A 26,637-nucleotide genomic window follows, 5' to 3' on the forward strand; every position below is an offset into this window, starting at 1 on the left:
TGTCTAAGCAAAACCTTAGACATTGTAAGTGCAGGGTAGCTATAAGAGTATATGGCCTGGGAGTCTGTCAGACATGAACTCCACAGCACCATCATGGCTACACTGAAAACTGGGATGTTTGATATCAAACTTCTCAGCACAATAAATGCACACTGATGCCAGTCGGAGTTATTGTAAAATACACCCAGTGGGCATCTTAGAGATGTCCCCTGAATGCCAGTCCGACTCCTAGTGCTAGGCTGACCAGATTCTGCCAGCCTGCCACACCCAGACGAGTTTCTGGCCACATGGGGAGAGTGCCTTTGTCACTCTGTGGCCAAGAACAAAGCCTGTACTGGGTGGAGGTGCTTCTCACCTCCCCCTGCAGGAACTGTAACACCTGGTGGTGAGCCTCAAAGGTTCATGCCTTTTGTTACAGCACGCCAGGGCATCCCAGCTAGTGGAGATACCCGCCCCTCCGGCCAGTGCCCCCACTTTTGGCAGCAAGGCTGGAGGAGATAATGAGAAAAACAAGGAGTCACCACCCACCAGTCAGGACTGCACCTAAGGTGCCCTGAGCTGAGGTGACCCCTGCCTTTAGAAATCCTCCATCTTGAGATTGGAGGATTCCCCCAATATGGTTCGGGATGTGAATCAAGGACCGCTGACCGGAAAGCCCCACAGAGATGACTGAGACGACAACTGACTTGGACCCTGCTCTACCGGCCTGTCTCCAGACTCAAAGAACCTGCAACAGCGATGCATCCAGCGGGAGCAGCGGCCTCTGCCGACTCAGGACTGCCTTGCACCCAAAGGACCAAGAAACTCCCAAGGATAGCGGCTCTGTTCAACCGACAAAGAAACAACCATCTTTAAAGGGACTCCGGCCTCACTCTGGAAGCGTGAGTCCCCAACACTCTGCACCTGACCCCCCTGGCTTGTGTCCAGAAGAACCAACACTGCAGAGAGGACTCCCAGGTGACTCCAACGATGTGGACACCCTGAGAAGACCTCCCTGCACCCCCACAGCAATGCCTGCAGAGTGAATCCAGAGGCTCCCCCTGGCAGTGACTGCCCGGTAACAAAGAACCTGACGCCCAGAAGAAGCACTGCACCCGCAGCCCCCCAGTCCCGAGAGAAACCAACTACCGGTGCAGGAGTGACCAGCAGGCGGCCATTAACCTTGCCTAGTCGGTGGCTGGCCCGAGAAGTCCCCCTATACCCTGCCTGCTTCGCCGGAGTGACCCGCCAGCTACTTTACACACTGCACTGGGCTGCCCCTGTAAACATTCTCCCCCCCCCCCCCCCCCTCCCCCCCAGTGCTCCACAAAACCCCCTCTGAGGATGCAGGTACTTACCTGCTAGCACACTGGAACCGGAGCACCCCTAGTCTCGATAGGCACATATGTTATTTGGGCCCTATTTTGACCTCTGCACCTGAACGGCCCTTTGTTGCTGGTGCTGGTGCTGGGTGTTTGGGGTTGACTTGAACCCCCAACTGTATGCTGCCTATGCCCCGGAGACTGAACTTGTAAGTGCTTTACTTACCTGATAAATTAACTTGTACTTACCTCCCCCAGGAACTGTTGATTTTTGCACTGTACACTTTTGAAATAGCTTATTGCAATTTTTGCCAAAACTGTGTACATTACTGTTTGAATTCAAATTTCCATATTTACCTATGCCAAGTACCTTACAATTTATGTATTTACTTCAATTCTGAATCTTGTGGTTATAAAATAAAGAAAATATTTTTCTATATAAAAAAACTATTGGCCTGGAGTTGAGTCTTTGAGTATGGGTTCTCATTTATTGACTGTGTGTGTGCAACAAATGCTTAACACTACCCTCTGATAAACCTACTGCTCGACCACACTCCCACGAAAGAGAGCATTAGTATTCTCTAATTTTGCCACTATCAACCTCTAAGGGGAACCCTTGGACTCTGTGCACACTATCTCTCACTTTGGGATAGTGTATACAGAGCCATCTTCCTACAGATGCGATCTCCACTTCAACATCTCTCCCACCTGAGTGCTGTTGATGTTGAGGTCATATTGACGAATCCGTGGTAGGGAATTCCTCTGGTGCCTGCACCAGAAGGAGTCCCTTGTTTATTTTTTCAGGTCAACTGTTGGGGAAGACCTTCCCCAGCGGCCCAAGCCTCCCCATACCCAAAGGTGAAACTCTTCCTCTTCCGAATGTCTCCCTAGTGTACCCTGTCCGGAAATTGCTGCTGGAGTATGACCCTTGAACAGAGATTCACTCACTAGACCTCAATCAGTGACCTCCCGCCCCCAGCCTTCCCTCCCCCAGGCACGGTATAGTGCTCCTCCCAGGGAACAAAAATGATTCAGGCTTTTTGACTCCTGAGTGACGATTTGGTGGTGTATGCCCCCAGTTGCCCACCCTAGGTGGGAAGAAAGCCAAGTACACGCTACTACACTGTAGTGAAATTAACTGCCTAAAAAAAGGAGTGAGTAGAATCCATCCCAGAACCCTCTGTGGGTAGATTATAAGAGTGTTTACTACTAATCTGCACCCTGGGGGCAGATAATCCTCTAGATATGATGGGAAAATAGTTACCAAAACAGAAAGGGAGTTGGGTCAGCCCACATAGTCATGGGCCTGTTTCCTTCATCCCAGGACAGTTGATGTCAAATTGCTGTCCTCCTAGAGCTGGATTGGGCGTTCATACCCCAGTGTGTCCCCCACAGTGGGCTGAAAGCACATGAGACCCCAAGTGGAAAATAAGTCAAAAAGGGTGTAAGGATGACACATCCAGGCATTGGGTCATGCCCCAGCCCTAGAACAAAAACACCTATTTTTCTACCCACCTTGAGGTGCAGATAGGTGGGTACTCCAAAATTACAAGAGACCTCTGTAAACTCCAGGGGTATAAAGATAAAAGAAAGAAGCAATGGTGGTGGCCCACACAAGCAAGCATAGAGCTGTGACGTCTCCCCAGGACAGGCACAAAAGTCTTTCTCCCTCACCCACCATCCCCCATTGTGTGATTCAGAGCGTTTATGGCAGTGCACTCTGAGTGTGGCAGAGAGCCCCCTAGACATCAGGGATTTCCACATGGTAGATAAAATAAGTGGTGGGAAGGGCGTGGCGCGCCAAGTCATGCCCTATCCCAAAAATGGCACTGCAATCTTTCTGCTCTCTTGTGGGCAGATTAGAAGCGTTTACCTACAGATTCCCTGGATTTTACACTGACGCAAAAAGGTGACAGCAGCCTACCATGGCAGCTGGCAATACCTCAACCCCAAAAGGAGCAGTACAGTCTTTCTGCTTCCCAAAACCACTAGGGGTAGATAGGGAATTTGCCTGAATGTGGTTTTCCCCTAATCTGTACTTTGCAGTGGTGGACAGAGGGGATTAAAGAAAGCCCTATAGACACCAGAGATTTTACTTGGGAGCAAGAAAGGGGTAGAGGCAGGCCACAAGATGCAATACAGTCCACAGTGTGAGGCTGATCCTGATTTTCTTTTATTTGTATACAGAATGGCTGCACTTGTCAGGCACAGGGTCTGCTGACAACCAGGAAAACCTACCATACACAAACATGTTTGAAAACTACATACACAAGGGATTCCAGTGTTGTGGCCGAGGGTAGATCCATGGCATTTTCATAACCAGAATGCCTATCAAACCAACTGTGGCCTAATTTCATGCGTTTTCCATTCATTTCTGTTAGGGAAAGTTAGGAAATCCTACAAAATTCCCACCACCCAGTGTTCTTGCTCATCTCTGTAGTGTGGAAAAGTCGGCCTGCACAGCAATGGATCAGACTGATTACCATGCAAGCGAACCATGGGTTTCACATCTGTTGCCATCACAAACTGCAAGTAGTTTGAGAATGCAAAAAATGGTCTACCCGTAAGAGGAATTCAAAAACTGTGTTTAAAAAAGCAAATCGATATTCTTGTACAACTCTTGCTTGTTACCTCAAAGTTGGAATACAGTGTTCTTAGCACCGCAAGCCTTTTGTTGATGACAGTGTCCGAAGCCCCCGCAGTTGAGTGGTTAAACTTAGCTCAGCTCGATGTTCTTAGGAGCCATTTTAAGGATATGGCAGTAAGTTTAATTTTGCGACATTAGTTTCCATTGTGCCCCAAGACAAAAGTAAATCCCCAAGTGCTATTAGGTTAGTTGGGCTGCTACGGATCCTTCTTTCCCCATTCGTCCATAAATGTCCCAACAGAAAGCATGAGGAAATCTAAAGAACGCATTCAATAAAGCTACTTGTATTCCCCTCAGGCATTTTTCATGTGTTTTAATATGTGCCTGACCATAATTTTAGACCTGACGTGGCTGGAATTTATCCAAAAATAAAACTTTAAAACTCGACTTGCTGTATCCTCTGTTCAACTCCCAATATCTGTTCCTTCACTTTTAAAACTTAGACTTCATTATGTCATGATTACCTTGAGTGCAATAGCTGCTTCCCTGTGGTCTGAAGAATTGGAGCCTGTTGATTCCCTTTCTATTAAGAGTTAATGGCCCGCCTGGAATTTAGGAGGTGTAAATCACCAGTGAAAGGTGTAAAATGTATCTAACACAAATAGGTCCACTTGTTGAATTAACCTGATTTTGTTGCTGACCAGAGTATTGTTTCACATGCAAGTAAGTCTCACGACTGAAAATGTCAATTGTGTTTTCTGAAAAATAGCCAAAACCGCCAGTCGTACAGTACAGATACAGCAGAATTAATCTGAAAGTTATAAATATATCATTCTGTAATTCCATGCAGTATGTATTTGAAGACCTTCAGTGTAGATGTTCATTAATTCACTTATTGTTTGCTTAACGCGCAATATTCTTTCTTGTCTGGGCCTGGAGATCTGTTGTACATTTGTTGCACTTCGTCTAATTGGTTACCCTGGAGCGGAATATGTCTTCGGGTAAAGGCACCGCTCTTGGTGCTGCTCATATCATGAACATGTCTATTTACATTGGTTGAGAGGCTGCAGATTGGCCCTGTTTGCATGTCCTGAAGTTTGACATTGTTAATCAATATAGGCAATTGTAACTGGTTAGCCAACATTGTAGTGATTATATAAACCCTCAAGTAATCACTACTTCATTATTTGTGAATTCCTTTTTGTAGCTTCAGTTTACATATGTCTGTAAAAGTGGGAATATCCGTTTGCAAATAATTATTTGCCCTTCCCCAGAAGCGGAATCCATGTGAGCCCTCTGCATAGGCACACAAACAACATCAGATGTATTGCAGACACGTTTGTTGGGACTTCACCCTGAACGTATTGATTGGATGCTTGTTCTACTCCTTTCCTTCGGGATCTGTTTATCAGTAGGAATTCCTTGTGGGGAAGAAAGAACAAGATGCGTTTATTATGAATTTCTTCTCCAGTTAGGGCTGCACTTTTGGCCCTCTGCTCTCACATTTTTTTTGCTTTGATCACCATTTTTCTCTTGCCTTTTTTTATTTTGGAAATGATGAAAAACGTTTAATGATAGGTCTGAGATGAAGGCCTAGGCATATTGACATGATACCCATTTTCTCTTGAATCCGTTTCTTTTAATCAATAGTTAAAAAGTGCGTTTTACTTTTGTCAGAATGTTTTCGTGAACTTTATGAAAATGAATTTGTGAAATAAATATATTTTATGTAGCCAAGCTATGTTGTGGGTGTTGTCAGGCGGCATTGCACGTTATTTGCTACCGCTGTTACATTATAAAAAAAACAGCGATTGATTGACTCGACCGTATTTGTTTTTCACCTTCTGCCATAATGTTTTTAACATTTTCTGTCTCAAGTAGTTACCACAGTTGGCTACCAAAGCAATTTCATTATCCCGCAAAAAGGTCACCCTGGCCAGCCTTTCAATAGATTTAAGGCAGCGCGTAAAACGATCCTTGTATGTTTCAGATTCAGGTTGGAGAGCATTTTCTAAAAAGTATGAACACTGTGCCCTTTTATATTGATAGCTTAAATATGTATTTTCTGGGTAAAACTTGGCAGATGATTTGCTGAAATGCCATCCATGTCCAGACAAAAGTTGGAAAACATGAAAAATATATTCCATATACTCTGAACGTTTTTTGGAAATTAAATGACGAACACATGAGAATGTCACCAGCTTAGGAAGAGTTTGTTCATCTAGTCCATATTTCGTAGGCTAACTCGGACGGTGTTTTTAATGTGAATGCTGACAATTTGAGAGCATTCCATAGAATCTTACTTCATTTTGCCTAAGAGATAAATAACTAGGAGCTTACTAGCATTACACGTTGACTCTGATTTTGTTCTGAATCAGTTTGTCAGCTTTTTATAGTCTGGTTTGATAGTCAGCTGTCGACAGAAAACTATATGAGCATTACTAGAGAGGGACTTTAGCCCCGCCCAGCAGTACACGTTTAGATTGGGCAGAAGCTGCGTGCTTCCACAAAAAGTGCTTGCTAATCATTTTATTTATCCAGCTACTTAATCTCGAACTTTTGTGGTAAACGCATGATATTGGAATGTTTAAGTGTCTTAGAACACCAGAATTTTTTTTTCTCTGGCAGCAGCAGAGTTGAAAGGAGGGCAGTCATCAACTTACTACGTCTGACTTGACTGCAGCTGCCACTGACCTTTTAACCTACACCAGTATTATTATACAATTCTTTGCTTCCACACAAACACATATATAGTCCTATGCACTATGCTTGTAATGCTTCACATTAGTACAGAAAATTCCTTTAAATTGGGCCTATTGGCATGGGGAATATTTGTTTGTCCTGTAGATCGTTTGCTTCTATTTTACAGCACTCAACATAATTTGAGGGGTGATTAACCTTCGTGAAATTGACCGAAGTCTTAATGTGAACATGGTATTTCGTATGCATTCTGGTATAACACGCCTTTGCAATGCAACGGGTCTCACGTTTGCTCGAGTTACAGCTATTAGGGTTGTAAATTCCTAACTGGACTATTCTTGACACAAAAATTAAAAATGAAAAGTAAAACAATTGGCATAAGCGAGCCTATTCAAAGCGCCACTGCCGCCATGAGCGCAAAGGAGAGGCACAAGAGGGGAAAAAAAAGTTAGCTCATAGTCAAATGCATTGGCAAAAGTGAAATTATCCATATAACAGGGTCGATGGCCAAGGCGTTAACAAAACTGCCCCAACGATGGACAAACCTAAAGCATTTTTGAGTGATACAGGATTTTTGAAAGGCAAGCCCATGAACGAGTGATAGTGATGGGTGTGCAGTGGATGTGTTAAAAGCCCACAGATAGATTACAACAGGCCAAAGCGCTTGCGCGCTTGACCTAAAAATGAATGCTTACACAAAACTGTGGCATGTACTTATATTTCAGCCTCATCAAAAGCTCTGGCTGGAGTACTCCTAAAAAATGTATTGTTTTGATTCTTGTACTGGTAGTTCTCATTATCCTTTATTTGTTTATGCATTTTGCAAACACTAATGTGTTTGACAGGCTTGTACCCAGTCTTACCTTGTTGTAACAAAAGTAATTTTGCTTGAAGCCTAATTTGGCACTTTCATAATTAATATTTTTACTTCTCAGTCTTAATTTAAAAAACATACATTTATTATAATAGCATCTTCTGCGCATAAACAAACAACTAAAGCTACCTTATATTATTTGATTACGCATTATACAATATTTAAAGTGCATCTTTTATGTTCCTCACCTTTTTTAAATTACTGATTTAAGGTATCTTATAAGATGTAACAATAATGCATACACAAGTCCGGCATGGCTAACATCGTGTACCATTGAGTGACATAAGTGGCATGGTCATCCAACAGAAATGATAACATCCAATGGCCTAAACCTCTAAAACGCTTTTTTCTTTTTAAACAAAATAAAGGTAACTAAAAATAAATAACTCCCTTCAGGGTAGTTGCGATAAATTGTGTATGCGTTTCGTTCTATTGATTTGTTTTAAATATCCTCTCTACCTCACTCGGTCAATCAAGTCTGTGTTTTATCATTAAACGCTGCGTATTTTATTTAAGTAAAACATCACGTTTTGGTCACCAGCTCTGCGCGCTTGTTGCAGTTGTATTTTCAGTAGTTCACTTCGCGGACCAAGTTTATGAATTGCGCTTCATGATTTTTCTGTTCATATAAAAGAATTCACAAAAAATGAGAAGTTCCGAGTCGTGTGCCTCCTTTCTTGAAAACCATGTTCTTAGTATTATAGCATAAGCTTTATATACCACCGGCTCTACAGGTTTGTATGATCTTGAGGATCTTCAGAAAAATATTGGTGCTTTTTTCATGAAGTGGAAAAAAATGGAGGTATTTACTGTAATTGTGTTTCCTGCAATTCCTTTCTTTGTGGTTTTTAAGTGGTAAAAGCTTTTGGAAGAAATTGTTATGGGGTTGATAAAAGTAATGTAGACTAAAACAATTTTGCTCCAATTTTCCTTAATTTTCCTCCTAGATACTGATTGTAGGTTCTCACCTATATTGGCTAGACTGTCTGACATGTTTGTGTAACACTAGTTCAGACAACATCACATTGCGGATTTTGCGAGATTTAATTTATCTCGTTGTGGCACCGTATACAATGCAGGCCCGGGCTCTTTTAGGCTGTGCACCGTGACTTAATATTAAACCTCTTTTGTGGTTTTGGACGTGCCATCAGAAGCTTTTTGCACAATGAAGTACCTCATCTCCGGAGGCTTTGGTAGATTCAGCGCAAAATGTCTGACGGGTCACAGTACAAGCCCTTATCAGAGTACCCGTTCCAGTGTGAGCATTTTTATGCATGTTTTCACTAGTACCACACTTTTATTTCTGGTCAGGCGTGTTCCAGTTTTTGGTGAAGGGATTGCTACCAGCGGAGGGTTGCTTGGCTGTCCTAACGTTTATTTTGATATTAGTTTTGGAAAGAGAACACTTAGTAGAGGGCTCGAACGTCGTTTTCTGTCTGGAATTTCCGCCGCGAAAGTCAGCCACTACAAGTTTCCCACTCAGCTGGGGATTAACTGCTGTACATGGTGCTTTTCTGGGCAGTTTAATAGTGACCTTTTCCGCCTTGTCTGAGCTGACGGTAAATGTTAGCAGGTTTGCTGGTGGGGGTGGGGCGATGTTAAATGGGGGCCAGGCTGGCTTTTGCCTGTCTCCGTGTGAGCATTTATTGCTCACCTGGACTGCGGCAGATAGTGGCTGGGGGCTGTGAAGTGTTGCTTTCTGAGCTTCCGCGGTGTACCCGTGCCCTGAACAATCGGGTCAGGTGATTTCGAACACACTAATTTCATGCCCTGGAACCCTGGTCATTGCTATTTTTGTTATTCCAACTGGAGTCACTACTGCAGGTGAAATAATAAATCTTTCAATGAGGTCCTGAAATTAAAACTCGTATGTAATAACTTTAGTGTTTATCAAACACTATTTAAATTGTGATAACTTAGTATGACAGATAAACATGCTTTATTTTTATGTGAAGTAGAATAATTACAAACAATTAAGATTCTAGGCCTGTGTTTTGTGATAAACGTCTTAGATATAGGAATTACAATTAATTCATTTTCCTTTTATCTCTAGAATTTGGGTGCTTCAGAGATGATGGTCAGTTTGGAATCTGCAGTAAGTAAATTTCACTTTTCTCTTGCGTACGCCACCTATTCATTAAGGTACAGCGTAAATCAACAGAAATAGTATGTGTGTTTCAAGAGCGCTTGACATGTACGTAAAATATCTTGTAGTTAGTGGGGTCAATCGCGTTTTTGAATCAGATTGTTTTAAATGTAAATGATTTATAGACATGTGTTTCACTTTAAAATTGTAATTTTCTGTAGTAGCAATGTAAGTATTTTTTTCCGAAGTAAACGTTGACACTGACAGCCCACGTCTCGTATAAGGACTCATACCGAATACCATATCCTCGTGTGAGCCTTTATCATCTCTGGGCTTCTGTTATCTAAAATAATGCCCTGGATCCCATTTTGGTATATTAATTTTTGCTTTTTTCGTTAATGCTTGGACTTGCCCAACTATGTACTTGTCCTTGGTCTTAAATAATCCAGTGAATCCAAGTTTCCCCATCCACTGCCTACTCTCGTGAGCTGCCCTACCCTGAACCCCCTTGTCCTGACTCTTCAACTCTAAGTCTCGTTTTTTTGCCTCATCTTGGCTGATCATCTCGTGTACCTGTCCGCCAGCTCCTTGCTCCCCTCCCACATACATTTAGAGTAGGGGAACATCCAAAACCCTGCCCACCTTGAGCTGGCTGCTTCTGTCATAAGCTTTATATTGTCATTTCATTTCATCCTCAGCTTGTGGCCTACATAATGTTAGTCTTGGGTCAGATTTGCTCTGTCACCACTGCACTGAGGCACGTCTTCTTACGTAGCAAGAATGCTTATTGTTTTCTTTTTCATTTATGTCTCTCTTCAGTCCTTCTGATCTTAAATATTCCCGATCACTTCCTTCTAGAAAAGTATTCAAAACCCTGGTGGCCTCTTGCAGCACTTCTACCACACCGCACAACACAGGGAGGTAGTGTTCATATTCTTCTCCTGCAGTCTCCCAAAACCCACCACTTCAGCACACCTCACACCACTCACTCCTTCTCACACAAGTCAGCCACCCACTCACACAGACCAAGCAACATGCCACACTTGCATGCATGCTCTTCAACCTGCTCACTCACCAAACATGACAGAGATTTGGGGCCAACTGCAGCACTACACTCTAATCTACTCTTCCTCCTGGAAACATCACAAAACCCAGCCTCTGCACCGAACATATATATAGGAATCTCCATGGGCTGCAAGATCACCAGGCAAGACTGTAAGCACAAGACCCGATGCAGTCAGCATCTCAAAAGCCTTGGAAACCTCTGCCCAACCTAGCATGTTAATGAACCCACTCACACCACTGGACACTTATTGGACCTGATTTTCTCCTTAATCAGCAACATCACAGTTGACCAGCGAGCAACTGTGACCTGAACAGGCGATGCCCTCACCAATTTCAGCACACCTGTTCTTTACCACAGACCTACCACCGGACGCATCACATCCAGGCAGCTGCAAAAGCATCAGAAGCGGTCTGGGCTTCTGCCCCCTCCATGCCACCTGCCTGAGTACACCAGCAACTTAATGAAATTCATCAGGTACCTCACCAGCTGGATTGCTTCATGGTGCCATCACCCTGGCTCCTGTCAAGTGCAACCTAAAATCAGAAGCCTGACCATAGACCAGCTGGTACACAGAAGAACTCAGGCAGACAAAATGCCACTGGAGGCCTTTTGGAGTACAAATGGAGAACAAGTCAGGACCCCAAAGACAAAGACCTCGTCAAATCCATGCTACTAGCAGTACATTGCTTTTGCAGACCGCATTGACACTGGCACAGCAGCAAAGAAATCTTCACCATCATCAAAGATTTAATTGCGGCTCCTGCTGCCTTAAATGTCACTCCTTAACAAATCCTTTGCAACAAGCTCTAAGAATTCTTCTGTAGCAAAATCATTTCCAGGACTTGCAACTTGAACCTTCAGCCAGTACCTGTCACAACTCTGCTTCCCATCACGACCAAAGTATAAACTCTGACCCTTCATGCCTAGCCGTCACCATCGTCAAAACTGCCTCTACCATGAAGACCATCCAGCCCTTGCCCCCTACCATGCCTTCACCAAAGGCATTAACTCCCATCCTCAAAGCTTTCCCCAACTTGCCCACATTCAGGGACACCTAAAAACATGTCACAGTCCTACCCCTGCTCAAGAAAACATCTGCCAGCCGAGCCCCCCCCCAAAAAATGGCAATTTTGCATGTTTACTGTTGGAACATGTAAAATACATGTCCTGCCAGTGTGATATGTTGCACCCTGCCTTAGAAACTGGTATGCCGGCCAGAAGGATGACGTGCTGGTAGAAGTAGTAGCTTTGCTATACCTTTCAGTAGCTATGTCAGACTAGCAGTGCAGGACTGCTCTGCCTCTCTGCAGTGGCAGACCTGGGGACTTGTTTTTCTTGGGGGGGTGGGGAGTGAGTACCTCCAGGTTGGCACAGCCAGTGCTGCAAGCCGTGGGCTACCCCTCTAAAATACATGCCATCGGTACCAGGGCACAGTATAGTAGGTTTATAGGTAAGCTAGCCAATTCTAGTTGGGTAGAGCCAATTCGACATAAACCTCAGGGTCAGGGCACTAGCACTGAGGCCTGGTTAGCAGGCCTCCATTCACGGAGTAAAAAAAAAAAAAAAAGCAGCTTCAGTCAAAAACTTTAAGGTGATCATACAAAAAGACACAGTTGCCTGCTTCAACTGCCTACAACTTTACAGCCCCCCTACGAATTGATCAACACAGCTCATTCCTTGATTTTATGGTGACTCTCCCGATGAGTTCACTTAACGTGTATGACCGCATCATCTTGGATGTCAATATCACTTTTGATAAAGTCTCACAGGCCATAACTCAAAATGAAAATACACAAAACCCCTGGTCCTAATAGCTTCCCAGGTGAATGATTTAAAACGTTTTGGTCTTCAGTGATGGAATAATCAATTCATTTTTTCCTCACTTTTAGAACTGTTGTCATGCTTCCCAACTGACTGTGCAAGGTTATTACTACTGTTGGGCAAGCGAACTACAGAATGCACCTCCTTTTGGCCGATCTCCCTTATCAATAGTACTCTTATTCCTTTCCAATACAGAAACACACCCATTAGGGCTACCTACAACTCTGACATGCCCTACTCCCTTATTCACATCAAATAGACTCAATTCCAGATTTCCATTCACTAGAGGCCATGATCACTATGGATTACCTTGGGCATAGAAACAAAACCTCTTGTATCTGCAAGTCCATATTGATCAACACACCAGGCACTTTTCCCTAACTTATTTTCCTAGGAAGCCACCCCTGCTTGATTAAAATACACAGAATGGCTCAAAGTGTTGGTTGCACAGAGACATTTCCGTTATAACATAACATAACATGTGTATTTGTAAAGCGCACGTTCACCCGCAGGCTTCTTGGCGCTGAATAACAGATGTTTGTTACCCAACTCAATGGTACTCATTTTATCGACCTCAGAATTTTGGATGAAAGGCTGAGTGAACCTGCCGGGATTTGAACCTGTGACCATGAGGTCAAACACAGGCCCCTATAGTGGACGCATTAGTCCACTAAGCAACCAGACCCGGTTATGTCTAGTTTCCAGTTGGTACAGTTTAAACTACTACTTTGCATGTATCTTACAAGAGAGAAAATGTGACATTTTTGGCCAGACTCATCCCCCACATGTCATCTTTGCCTGACAGAGGTGGGTAGCTTGTTGTACACAGTGTGGCACTCGCTGTACGGCTCCACAGATGTTTGAGGAGGTAGTAAAAAGAACTTGCAATGAAGTGCTGAGCTCACAGATCTCCTTGGTTCCACGTGTAGCATCACTCCACATAACTAAAGACCTGGGCCTCCCAGTATCAGACGATTCCTTGTGTATCCCTGATTGTCGCCAAACATGACATTTCCCAAAATTGACATGCACAGAGCCCTCCTTCAATAGCGAAGTGGAAGAACATCCTTCATGATTACAGTGTATTGGAAAAACTAAAGTTTGAGGGATGTATGGCTGTAGGTGCAATAAGCTGTACATACTCCCTCATAGTAGTGTGCAAGTTGTTTTTCTTCGAAGAAGTCTTTCGAGTCCTGAAGTGCTGTAACTCCTCCTCTTGCGACAATGTGCATGGTCATCAACTTTGTTAGGTTGCTTACCTTCCATCTGGTGTGGACGTGTGCCCAGGTACTGTTGCGGTGCTATTTTCGGTTCACATAGTTTCGTCCTTCTGTCGGAATTGTACTTTGTCTCCCTTACTTTCCGATTTGAGTAGATTTTAACTGCTTCGCTTAAGCAGGGTTTTGTTTGACCCTGGCCCCTCCTGGGCCTTGCCTCTTGTATCTTACTCCTGTAGCGTCCTCTCGTCTCTCCACCATGTCTTGACGGTGCGGAGGCCATTCCTGTAATGTCCTCACTGCAACACAAAATCTTTGACTGATCTCCATCAGGTCTGCAGTCTGTCTGTCGCCGGAACACAACAAGGCTGGCTGCAATGCTTGCCGCTCCTTTCACTCTCAAGAACTCTCTTCGTGACCATCACACTTGTTGACTCAAGATGTTGTGTAGGGGCAGGGACGACACACCAGACATCTTTGGTCCTAATGATGTCAAAGAGGAGCAACACCCACAAGAGAAAGTTTGGGCTCTGATCTGAAGAGTGAGGACCCTTCGTCAGCCCAGCAGTCCGTGAGCACGGCACCCACTTCCACTCAACACTTTCCTGAACCTGCGCAAACTTCAGCCAAGGGGCACTCAGCCAATCTGGAGCACCAGAGAGGCTTACAGAGCACCACTGCTTTCGGGCCATGGTTGGCACTGACACTTTGCATGCCCAGCTCTTATTTGGCACCAGCTGAATAAGCCTTCAAGGCCAACATCTTCAGCGCCGGCTACCCCAGCACCAAGCAGACCCTTTGTGCTGACCACATCCCCCTCAGAGCCAAGAATAACCTCTGTGCTGAAAATGAAAGTGCGCTGAAAATGAAAGTACCCTGAGTCGAAGACTTCGGAGTTGACCAGCCAATCCGATACTGGTGCAATCAAGATGATTCCCCATAAGCTGCAGGAGGAGCTCGACTCAAGGCAGCAAACACCTGCTGATTCGCCCCCACATGGGTCACATCATTGGCCTTTCTTTGGGCCCTAGTGCTCCACTCCCAAAACGTCAGCTGTCCTTCTAGGAGGCCTTGAGCGTTCTGATTCTGGCAAAACATCGCAAGGAAGTGGATAAGGCTACCAGCTCCTTATGCAAGCCCCACCCTCCCTCACCCTCTTCCTTAGACTTTCCCCCATTCCACCTGCTTCTCCAAGGGACCCACTTGACTTCGCACTTCGGGGTCGTCCTTACTCTGACATGGGTGGATGTGGAAGGTTGACACATTTGGCACTCCTCCCACAGGGTGACCCATGGGACTCCTGTGATGTAGACCCACCGGGGGAACACAGACCTCAACCTTTATCCTATCCACCCCTCCCCTCTAGAGGATTCCACATCTTTTCCGGAACTCATTGGTAGGGCTGCCTCCTTTCATAAGATGGAACTCCACACTGAGCCCTTAGAGGAGGACTTTCTCCTGAAACCTTCTCCACTGACCACTCCACTCAGTATCTCCCCACGCTCATGGGTATATTACGTCACTCTCCTGCCTGTTCTAAAGGCTCTGTCTGAGCTAGGGTGGATAAAAAATATAAAGCATTCCCTTCTGACCCTCATCTGTGTTTGTGTCCAGCTCCTGCCCAACTCTTTGGTAATTTCTGCCTGTAGAGAGCCATCTCCCAGGCCAATGGGGAATGCCCAGTCAACAGAGAAAGAAAGCAAATGCATAGACCTGGCAGGGAAGTAGGTGGCTGTACAATCAGCCAACCACTGGGGCATAGCTAATTCTGTCAGTTGTTGATGAAGTTATGATTGTGCCCACTTGGATGAAATCTAGGAACTCCTCCAATACCTCCCAGAAAAACACAGTAAAAGGGGACAAGAGATAGCTTCTGTGGGCAAGCTGATATCTAATACCTCTGTTTGCTGTGCCTTAGATGCAGCTGACACGTCTGCCATGGATGTAAATTCCAGAATTCTGCTACACAGACAACCCTGGCTCTGTATCTCTGGCTTTAAGCAAGAAGTTGAACAGAACCTGCTGAACATGCCCTTTGATGATGAGCATATCTTTGGTCTACAACTGGATCATGCATTAGAAAAGCTCAAGAAAGATACATAGCAGCCAAAGCGATGGGGGAAATGCAATCAACTACTCCCTGCAGCTCCTTTTGCCGCACCCCTTTTAATGTGGAGGCTCAAAGATTTCCTCCCCTGGAGCCTCATCCCTTATCAGTGCACCCAGGTCTAGCAGTCCTTCCCCCAGTGGTTATTTTAGAGGGTCCTATAGGGGCAGTAATTTTAGACCAGAGGCAAGGATAGCTCACCAAAAGGAGCTACACCTGCCACCAAACCCTGACTTGCCCTTTCTACGCCCTTGACCCCACAAAATTTGTCCATGGGGGCCTAAAAGTCACCTCAGACCAATGGTTGCCCCCTGACTTTTTGCCTTTTTTGATGCTAAGTTTTGATTTGAAAGTGTGCTGAGGCCTGCAAACCAGGCCCCAGCACCAGTGTTCTTTCCCTAACCTGTACTTTTGTTTCCACAATTGGCACACCCTGGCATCCAGGTAAGTCCCTTGTAACTGGTACCCCTGGTACCAAGGGCCCTGATTCCAGGGAAGGTCTCTAAGGGCTGCAGCATATCTTATGCCACCCTGGGGACCCCTCACTCAGCACAGACACTGCTCGCCAGCGTGTGTGTGTGCTAGTGGGGATAAAAAGACAAAGTCGACATGGCACTCCCCTCAGGGTGCCATGCCAACCTCATACTGCCTATGAAGTATAGATAAGTCACCCCTCTAGCAGGCCTTACAGCCCTAAGGCAGGGTGCACTATACCATAGGTGAGGGCATAAGTGCATGAGCACTATGCCCCTACAGTGTCTAAACAAAACCTTAGACATTGTAAGTGCAGGGTAGCCATAAGAGTATATGGTCTGGGAGTCTGTCATGCACGAACTCCACAGCACCATAATGGCTACACTGAAAACTGTGAAGTTTGGTATCAAACTTCTCAGCACAATAAATGCACACTAATGCCAGTGTACATTTTATTGTAACATACACCCCAGAGGGCACCTTAGAGGTGCCCCCTGAAACCTTAACCAACTACCCGTGTAGACTGACTGGTTTTAGCAGCCTGCCACACACCAGACATGTTGCTGGCCACATGGGGAGAGTGCCTTTGTCACTCTGTGGCTAGTAACAAAGCCTGTACTGGGTGGAGGTGCTTCACACCCCCCCCTGCAGGAACTGTAACACCTGGCGGTGAGCCTCAAAGGCTCACCCCCTTTGTTACAGCACCCCAGGGCATTCCAGCTAGTGGAGTTGCCCGCCCCCTCCGGCCACGGCCCCACTTTTGGCAGCAAGGCCAGAGGAGATAATGAGAAAAACAAGGAGGAGTCACTGGCCAGTCAGGACAGCCCCTAAGGTGTCCTGAGCTGAGGTGACTCTGACTTTAAGAAATTCTCCATCTTGCAGATGGAGGATTCCCCCAATAGGATTAGGGATGTGCCCCCTCCCCTCAGGGAGGAGGCACAAAGAGGGTGTAGCCACCCTCAGGGCTAGTAGCCATTGGCTACTAACCCCCCAGACCTAAACACACCCTTAAATTTAGTATTTAAGGGCTCCCCAGAACCTAGGAACTCAGATTCCTGCAACCTAAGAAGAAGAGGACTGCTGAGCTGAAAAACCCTGCAGAGAAGACACACACACCAACTGCTTTGGCCCCAGCTCTACCGGCCTGTCTCCCCACTTCTAAAGACACTGCTCAAGCGACGCTTTCCACAGGGACCAGCGACCTCTGAAGCCTCAGAGGACTGCCCTGCATCTAGAAGGACCAAGAACTCCCGAGGACAGCGGCTCTGTTCACCAAAGACTGCAACTTTGCAACAAAGAAGCAACTTTGAAACAACTCGTGTTTCCCGCCGGAAGCGTGAGACTTGGCACTCTGCACCTGACGCCCCCGCCTCGACTTGTGGAGAACAAACATCACAGGGAGGACTCCCCGGCGACTGCAAGACCGTGAGTAGCCAGAGTTGACCCCCCTGAGCCCCCACAGAGACTCCTGCAGAGGGAATCCCGAGGCTCCCCCTGACCGCGACTGCCTGCTTCTAAGAACCCGACGCCTGGTAGGGACACTGCACCCGCAGCCCCCAGGACCTGAAGGATCTGACCTCCAGTGCAGGAGCGACCCCCAGGTGGCCCTCTCCCTTGCCCAGGTGGTGGCTACCCCGAGGAGCCCCCCCCCCCCCCCCTTGCCTGCCTGCATCGCTGAAGAGACCCCTTGGTCTCCCATTGATTTCTATTACAAACCCTATGCTTGTTTGCACACTGCACCCGGCCGCCCCCGTGCCGCTGAGGGTGTACTTTCTGTGCTGACTTGTCGCCCCCCCCCCCCCCCCCCCCCCCCCCGGTGCCCTACAAAACCCCCTTGGTCTGCCCTCCGAAGACGCGGGTACTTACCTGCTGGCAGACTGGAACCGAGGCACCCCCTTCTCCATTGGATCCTATGCGTTTTGGGCACCACTTTGACCTCTGCACCTGACCGGCCCTGAGCTGCTGGTGTGGTAACTTTGGGGTTGCTCTGAACCCCCAACGGTGGGCTACCTTGGACCCAAACCTGAACCCCGTAGGTGGTTTACTTACCTGCAAAAACTAACAAACTCTTACTCCCCCAGGAACTGTTGAAAATTGCACTGTCTAGTTTTAAAATAGCTATGTCATTTATGTCAAAACTGTATATGCTATTTTGCTAATTCAAAGTTCCTAAAGTACCTACCTGCAATACCTTTCATTTGCAGTATTACATGTAAATCTTGAACCTGTGGTTCTTAAAATTATCTAAGAAAATATATTTTTCTATACAAAAACCTATTGGCCTGGAATTGTCTGAGTGTGTTCCTCATTTATTGCCTGTGTGTGTACAACAAATGCTTAACACTACCCTCTGATAAGCCTACTTCTCGACCACACTACTACAAAATAGAGCATTAGAATTATCTTTTTGCCACTATCTTACATCTAAGGGGAGCCCTTGGACTCTGTGCATACTGTTCCTTACTTTGAAATAGTGCATACAGAGCCAACTTCCTACAATTATCCAACATGATTATTGACTAGAGCTCACTTCCAGGACTCCCACCATTTCACCATGCAAATATGGACTCGCACCAGAACACCAGAGGCTGTTCTGGACAAATAATCCTGAAAATGAATACATGCTGGAAGAGCTTTTTCACATGGTGACCCTTCAAGTTGTCACTCTGCTTCTCCAGCAAGGTGACTTTGACTGCTCTTGACCTGAAGGGTACCTGTTTTTACATACCAATAAATCCAGCTCATCTCCGGTATCTCAGAGTTGTGGTCCTCTTAAAGCATGACTAATTCAAAGTGCTTCCACTATGGCTTTGGTGTTCAATAAGTGCCCTGCAGTGGTGGCTGCACACCTGCACACAGAGGCCATCCACATTGTTTTGTATCTGGACGATTAGCTTATCAAAGCTGCCACCTGTCATTAGTGCAGCAAACCTACAGGTCACTATACACCTGCTTCATTACTTAGGGTTTACCATCAGTGCCACAAAATCCCACCACCAACTCATCCTGATCCAGCCCTAATTCAGGGCTATTCTCAACTCTGAGATCAGCGTAGCCTGTCCAAATCCTGCCAAGATCTAGTACTTTCAGGCATTTCCCCCTTTGTTTCAACCAAACCAACAACTCAGTCGGAACAGTCATTTGACTCCTAGGCATAATGGCCTAATGCATTGTCCTAGTACCTTATGTCTGGCACCATATGCATCTGTTGCAAGAATGCTTAGTGCAGCACTGGTTTCAGGTGGAGGGTCATTGGGACCATCTAATGTTGATTGGCCGGTGCATTCATCGCTCTCTACAGTGGTGGAGCACCAACAATCTGTTGCAAGGGTGGCCTTTCCTCCGCTCTGATCGGATTCATATAACCGATAACTCCTGTAGGAAGCTGGCTCTTTATGTGGTATATCAATAACTAGATACACTGTGTAAAGAGTCCAAGGACTCCCCAGTGAGTAAACAGGGCTTGCTATGCAATCCCAAAGTGCTCTATTTGGAGGTAGTGTGGTCGAGCAACCTTGGGTTTAACACAGAGGCGTGCAAGACATGCACAAATACACAAAATGGTCAATAAATGAGACGCAGGTCTACAAAAGGAGATACACCCCAATTTATAAAAATAGGAAGTATCTGTATATGTTTAGGCATTAGAGAAAATCGATCAGGTAAGTACGTACAGTACAGTTTCTGAGTTGTGAAATGTTATCCTATAGGAGGGAGAACAAGTTGTGCAAACAGGTAGAGTACAGCAGCTTACAAGGCCAATCTCCAGGAGTTAAGGTGAGTGGTGAGCAAGGTCCAAGACTGCACCAGCAATACACCACCAGCAGCACGGGGTGGCCGTATGCACAATTCAAAACAGCGTTGGATGCCCAATGTGTTTAGTGGAGATCGGTCACTGCGAAAAGAGGCTGCAGGCTTGCCCAGGTATCCAGTATGGCTGAGCCAGCAGCAGGGCTCAGGCCTCATGATGCTCAGCCACAGGTAGGCACCTTTTTGTCCTCTTCACTGCCCAGGGGTGATGGGTGCAGAGGTGTCTTCAGGTGTCAGGTCTTTCTTAATGGAGCGATTGCGGTAGAGGAGGGCTGCTTGCAGAGGCTGCAGGTATTGTCAGGGACTCGAGGAGGGGTGACACCATGATGGACTAGGACTCTGGAGGGCTGGAGAACCTTGTTGGCACTGGTCCACTTCAACTCTGGTCAGACGGCAGGTGCAGTGGTGACTTCAGGTGTTTTGTTTTGGCGGGTCTGGCAGCTTCTTTGGCGTTTGCTCGAGAACTGGTCTGCTCTTCATGGGAGGTCTTGAGTCTTTTTCAAAGGCAAGCAATCCTCCTTGGTTTCTGGAGACACAGCTGCAGGATGAGTCAACTTAAATGCAGATTCTGATGAGGGATGCAGACAAGCCTGCTGGGTTGGTACCAGCTGCTTCATTTCTCCTCCTCTGCCTTTGTAGCTCTTCAGCGTCCTTGGTCGTCTTCCGTCATCAGGCTCTGCTTCTCTGGAGCCAGGGGCTCCCCTGAAGACTGAATTTAAGGGTGTTTCAGGAGTGTAGGGTGGTAGCCAATGAGCTATTTACCCTTGGGGTTACTACACCCCCTATATGACCACTTCCTGTGGGAAGTGGGCATAACCCTGTCTCAGACTTTCTAAATCTGCCAACATCAAGATGGCAGATTCTGTATTGTAGTTTCCACATCAGGCAGCTCATGTTGGGGGTGGGACTGACCTGAGAGGTGGAGACACCTCTTTGAATTTGAAGTTTCATGCCTGTTCAGGTGCCAGATGGGGCCTGGGGCAGGGGGTGTTGGCATTTCCGTTGTGAAGAACGCCAGATCTGCTTATCAAGTGTAGTGGGCTTCTTTGAAGCTCCGTGCCTTAAAATGCACATTTGCAGGCTATCCTGTTGGATGGGGGTGTGTTTAACACTCCTCCCAGAGCAGGCTTTGTGTTTCACTTCCCAAGAGCAAAGGCTCTCACCTTAGGGGGTCGGACCTGTAAGGTGCCCTCTGGGTGCATGTATTGATAATTCCATCACTGGAATAAGTGTGGGCTTAAAAATGCGAGACGTTTGATCCCAAGCACCCCTATCTTCAGAGAAGCCTCATGTAGCTCAGGAACCCGTATTGACCAGTGTCCAACATGTGTTTAAAATGGCTTCCCTGTCCACTCAGTATGTCTAAGAATCACATAAGATATAGCACAGTGTCAGTGGGAAGCCAAGTACCAGGGCTTCCACATCAACTACCTGGAACATTTATCCATTTACCTAGTAATGAAGGTTTTCCTACCTCACCTAGCAGGCAATGTTTTCTTGTCTGGACAGACCATATGACCGCTATGTATCCCCTTCAGAAATAAGGGGAGGGTGTGCTCTCCACAGCTTTCTTGAGTATCCTAAAGCATTTGGCATTGGGCTCTCTGCCACAAAATGTATTTTATAATGGAGTACCTTCTGGGCTAGACAACAATTTTGCTGACCTCAGCAGGATGCGGCAACAAGTCCACAAATGGGAACTCCATCTGCAAGTTTTCCCCTGTTGCTTTAACAGATGAGGGTTCCCACAGATAGACCTGTTTGCAACAGCAGAAAATGTCAAATGCCCAAACATTGCCTCCAGGTTCCAGCACCCACAATCCAGTTGCAATGAAGTATGGATTAACTGTTCAGGGATATTTGCCTATGCTTTTTCTCCTCTCCTTCCATTTTTGGTACTGAGGCTTTGGCAAATGCCCCTCACAATCACCGTGGTGGCACCTGTATGGGCCCACCAGCCCAGGTTCACAACACTCCGTGAACTCTCACTAGTTCCGCACGAGAGGCTCCCCAACGAGCTACAACGTCAAATGCAGATCCATGGGAAAATCAGGCAACCAGATCCTGCAAACCTTTGGGTTCTTGGTCCAGAGGTCATAGACTGGAATTAGCTAAATCTTCCACCTGAATGCACGAGCATTCTGAAGGAAGTGCACAGACAATACCATCTGTGCCTGCTTTGTGGCCAAGTGGAAGAGATTGGTCTGTTACTGTCACTCAAAAGATATTGGCCCATTGAAACACAGTACAAGACATTGGGGGTCATTCTGACCCCGGCGGTCAGAGACCGCCGGGGCCAGGGTCGGCGGGAGCACCGCCAACAGGCCGGCGGTGCCCCACAGGGCATTCTGACCGCAGCGGTTCGGCCGCGGTCAGATGCGGAAAACCGGCGGTCTTCCGCCGGTTTTCCGCTGCCCTTTAGAATCCTCCATGGCGGCGGAGCGCGCTCCGCCGCCATGGGGATTCTGACACCCCCTGCCGCCATCCTGTTCCTGGCGGGTCTCCCGCCAGGAACAGGATGGCGGTAGGGGGTGCCGCGGGGCCCCTGGGGGCCCCTACAGTGCCCATGCCTATGGCATGGGCACTGCAGGGGCCCCCGTAAGAGGGCCCCACTATGTATTTCACTGCACCCGTCGCACATACCCACTCCGCCGGCTCCATTCGGAGCCGGCTTCCTCGTGGGGAGGGGTTTCCCGCTGGGCTGGCGGGCGGCCTTCTGGTGGTCGCCCGCCAGCCCAGCGGGAAAGCCTGAATGGCCTCCGCGGTCTTTCGACCGCGGAGCGGCCATATGGCGGTTCCCGCGAGCCGCCCGCCTCAGTTAGAATCAGGGCCATTGTCCGTTACTTATTACACTTATAGGTTTCTGGGATGGCCTTTGTCATAAAATTGCATTGAGCCACTGTGGTTGCCTACTTTCAGAATTGACAACACATGTCTCTTCAGGATACCTCGCATTAAGGCTTTTATGGAGGGTCCCAAGAGGGTCGTCATTCCTTCGAGTCCCACCAGACCCCTTTTGAAATCTCATCACTACTCACACGACTCATGGGTCCTCCATTTGAGTCCGTCCAGACCTGCTACCTCCAGTTCCTCTCTTAGAAAGTGGCATTTCTAGATTGTCACCTCACTCAGGCGTTTCATTGAGCTTCCGGCTTGAACCCTGGATGAGCCTTTCTTACAGGTGTATAGGGATAGGGTTGTCCTCCGCACCAACCCCAAATTCTTCTATAAGATGGGGTCTTGCGTCTACATTATTTAGTCCATTGAACTTCCTGTTTTTCCCCCCCCACAACTTTATTGAATTGCGGAACAGGCTCGCCATACTTTAGATGTAAAACGAGTCCTTACATTATGTACCACGTTGATGGAACCAGACCATTTAGTAAGACACATCAACTTTTTGCTGCTTTCTTTGAAGCCCTTACCCCCAGGCATTGCCAGATGGATAGTTAAATGCATCTAGACATGCTGTGCTAAAGCTAAAAGGACTGTTACTACGCCTCCTAGAGCACACTCCACTCAGAAGAAAGGAGCCTCTGTGTCCTTCCTGGGGAACATCCCTATAGTTGATATATGTAAAGCTGCTACTTGAACTACACCACACACTTGTTTTAAAAAACCTTCTATGTGGATGTCCTAGTCCGTCAACAAGCTAATGTTGGTTAGACAGTTCTTCATATACCTTTTCAGCGCCAGCGCTTTTTGGGAGGACTGCTTTACAGTCTGTGGCACAGCATGTGGATCTACAGCCACAAATGCCTAAAATGGAAAATGTTACTTACTGTGTAAGCTTCTGTCTGTGGCATGTAGTGCTGTAGATTCACATGCGCCCACCTTCCTCCCGGAATGCCTCTCGCAGTATCTTTCACTAGCTCTTACTTTCATCTTATGCGTCGACATTTCTATATATCGCTTTGTTTCATATTCCAGCCTCATCTGCATTTTGGGAAAACATTCTAACTGTGGAGTTGATGACCATGTGCATTATCACCAGGAGCAGGAGTCACAGCACCTCATGACTTAATAGAGGTCTTTGAAGAAAAAAACAACGTAAACACATCCAGGCTAAATTCTAGATGGAGAGAGCATGCACAAGACGTGAATCTACAGCACTACATGCCACAAACAGATGCTTAGAGGGTAAGTAACTTTTTCTTTGAGGCACATGACTTATCACAAACACTGGAAGGTCTGGGATGTATTGGCCCAATAGGAATGATTAGGATGAAGTGATGGACTGATTGGCAGATGAAAATGTGTGTACAATGCTACATTGGTGATGTTCTGTTTTAGATCCATTGGTGAAAACTGTGCGAGACCCCCTTACTCTGTATTTCCTTTTCCGGCTTTTCTTCATTTGTTCATCCTACATTTGCCAATCGTCCTGATAATGCTCCTATAGTATGTTGTCAAGTAAAAAATAGAAATACATTTATTATTAAAAAAATAAAAATAAGTCTCTGGGGTTAAAGGCCTTTCAGAAACACTTCTCGGGGAGATAAGTGCAAATCCAGGTGTACAATGCCTGATGAATGTTTTTATCTAAACCAACAAGGAGAGGCCTAGTCTGACTTGCTCTGAAGGCCAGCACAAGACATATGGACATGATCGTTACAAAACAAAGTGGAGAATTTTGTTTGAATGTAAACTAAATCAGCAAGTGGTGCGAAGAATATTTCAACAAGCGGGACACTAAAGATAAACATGTTTGCAACATACACAGCCACTAAATATCAAAGCTTTATGTCCAGGTATCCATGCAACCTTTTCCAAGGGTATGCCCCACCAGTACATTGGTCAGAAACATTGCATACACATTAACCCTGATCCCACTATTATCGTTGGTGATAGGCCTGTGCAGACAGACTACCATGACATCGATCCTTATAGCTCCTCAGTGAGCTGGACAAACCTGGTTCTCAGAATTTATAGAAGTGACTTACAGAAGAGTGATTATAAATAGTGTTGCAAAAACTGTTAAATACTTAGGGTTTGGGTGTATTGCACAGAACCAGCCAGCCTCAGTCTTTTGGCATGGCTCGCAACGTCTTAAAATGTGGACACCTGGGCTTATCATGCAGATGCATGGAAGTATTGAAGGAAGCCTGGAAACCAACAACAAAGATTTTATGTATCCAAATGGGTTAGTTTTATGCACTGGTGCCCGAAGAAAAACTTGGCACATAATCTAACAGACAACACTACCATTAGTCGATATCCGATTCACCTTTTGGCCAACCAAAAATAGCTTATGCTTCATCACAGTACACGTATCAGCAATAGCATGTATAGCAGGGGTACATAAGGGAAGAATCTATTTGATAACATCAGTGATCCAGAGTTTCTTATAAGGGGCAATGAAGAACTGCTCCATCTGGTCCTACACCTTTGTGGAATCTTAGCCATGCCTTGACACAGCCACTAAAGGTCCTGTTTGAACCAGTACACAAATCAGGACGAAAATTAATAACATTGAGATTGCATTTCAGCACCCCTTTCAGAAGGCCACTCTGGCAGAACAGGGTTTACTGGGCCCAACCGTGGGAGTTGAGGATTTTACTCCTTATGTCCTGGAGCCCGTCCTACTATGGACTCTGAACAACATGGCCAAGTACCCCTTTAAGCTATGGATTCTCTAAATAGCAAGGTCTGAGCAATCCAAAGCTCCCTCTTGTACGGACTGGATACAGATTAGCAAACACAGGCCTACAACTATGCATGTAGGGATATATCCTAAACCAACCAAATACTTTCTCTTATGAAAGAAGAGAAGCATTTAATCTTTACCGCTATCCACACAAAAGTACAATTTAACATTCACAAACAAATACACAGCCCTTGCTTGAGGTTGGGGCTTTAGTGTACTTCAGCAATTCCCTGTCCCACACACTCCTCGCACTAGCAATCATGGGTATTCCCTCTTCACAACATCCAGGGTGTGTCCCACTAGTAGTCAGTCTTAAAAGTCCACTGCAACTCTGATTTAAAATCAATAGGGTTCCAGCGCAAACAGTCAAATTAGCAGCAACTTTCCTGGGGACTGAAAGAAGCCCTACCCGCACTGACAGGTGGTGAGTGTCCTGAGATATGGAGTGTGCCCTGTCTACGGGTGCTTACATCAGCTGAAGCCAAATTCAGGTAAATTGGCCACATGCAGACAGGCAGCTGCAGAATCTTACATGCGGTTGTGCTCCTGAATCGACCGGTTATGTTCTGGAGCACGTCCTTTGGAGTAAGGATTGCAACTGCACCATATAGGGTATGGCTACGACTATCCTGTCTTAGTGTCCCTCGCCTAGGTGACAGTGCCCCAGGTGCTGCCACAATGTTCTCACTTTTCCAGGAGTGGGAAAAACAAGTTGTAGTTCTTGATGCTCCCTGCTGATCCTCTTTGACATAAGGGGTCACCGCAACTCACTGTCCACGAACTCTGGCCTGATTACCACAGTGAATTTATCCACAGCTGCCCCTCCTGGTATCCAAGGTTGCCGCCCGTTCGTGCACAAGTCTTTGGCTTTTACCTCATGTCAGTCTTTTCCTCTGCAGCCTCACCTGACAAATTGGGTCACTGCACCTCTACTGCACAAGGCTTCC

At 46.3% G+C, this 26,637-nt stretch overlaps 1 protein-coding gene across 5 annotated transcripts in view; it reads left to right on the forward strand.

Moving 5' to 3' along the window:
* The window catches only part of GPCPD1 (glycerophosphocholine phosphodiesterase 1), a 741,593-nt gene that overhangs the window by 218,434 nt on the left and 496,522 nt on the right, over positions 1 to 26,637 (forward strand). For all 5 annotated transcript variants that reach the window (XM_069234162.1, XM_069234166.1, XM_069234163.1 and 2 more), the window contains exon 6: positions 9,516 to 9,557. In XM_069234162.1, coding sequence (XP_069090263.1) covers positions 9,516 to 9,557 — 42 coding nt within the window. The remainder of the gene's footprint in view (positions 1 to 9,515; positions 9,558 to 26,637) is intronic.

This window comes from Pleurodeles waltl, chromosome 5 (genome assembly GCF_031143425.1).
Source record: "Pleurodeles waltl isolate 20211129_DDA chromosome 5, aPleWal1.hap1.20221129, whole genome shotgun sequence".
Classification (NCBI taxonomy): Eukaryota; Metazoa; Chordata; class Amphibia; order Caudata; family Salamandridae; genus Pleurodeles; species Pleurodeles waltl.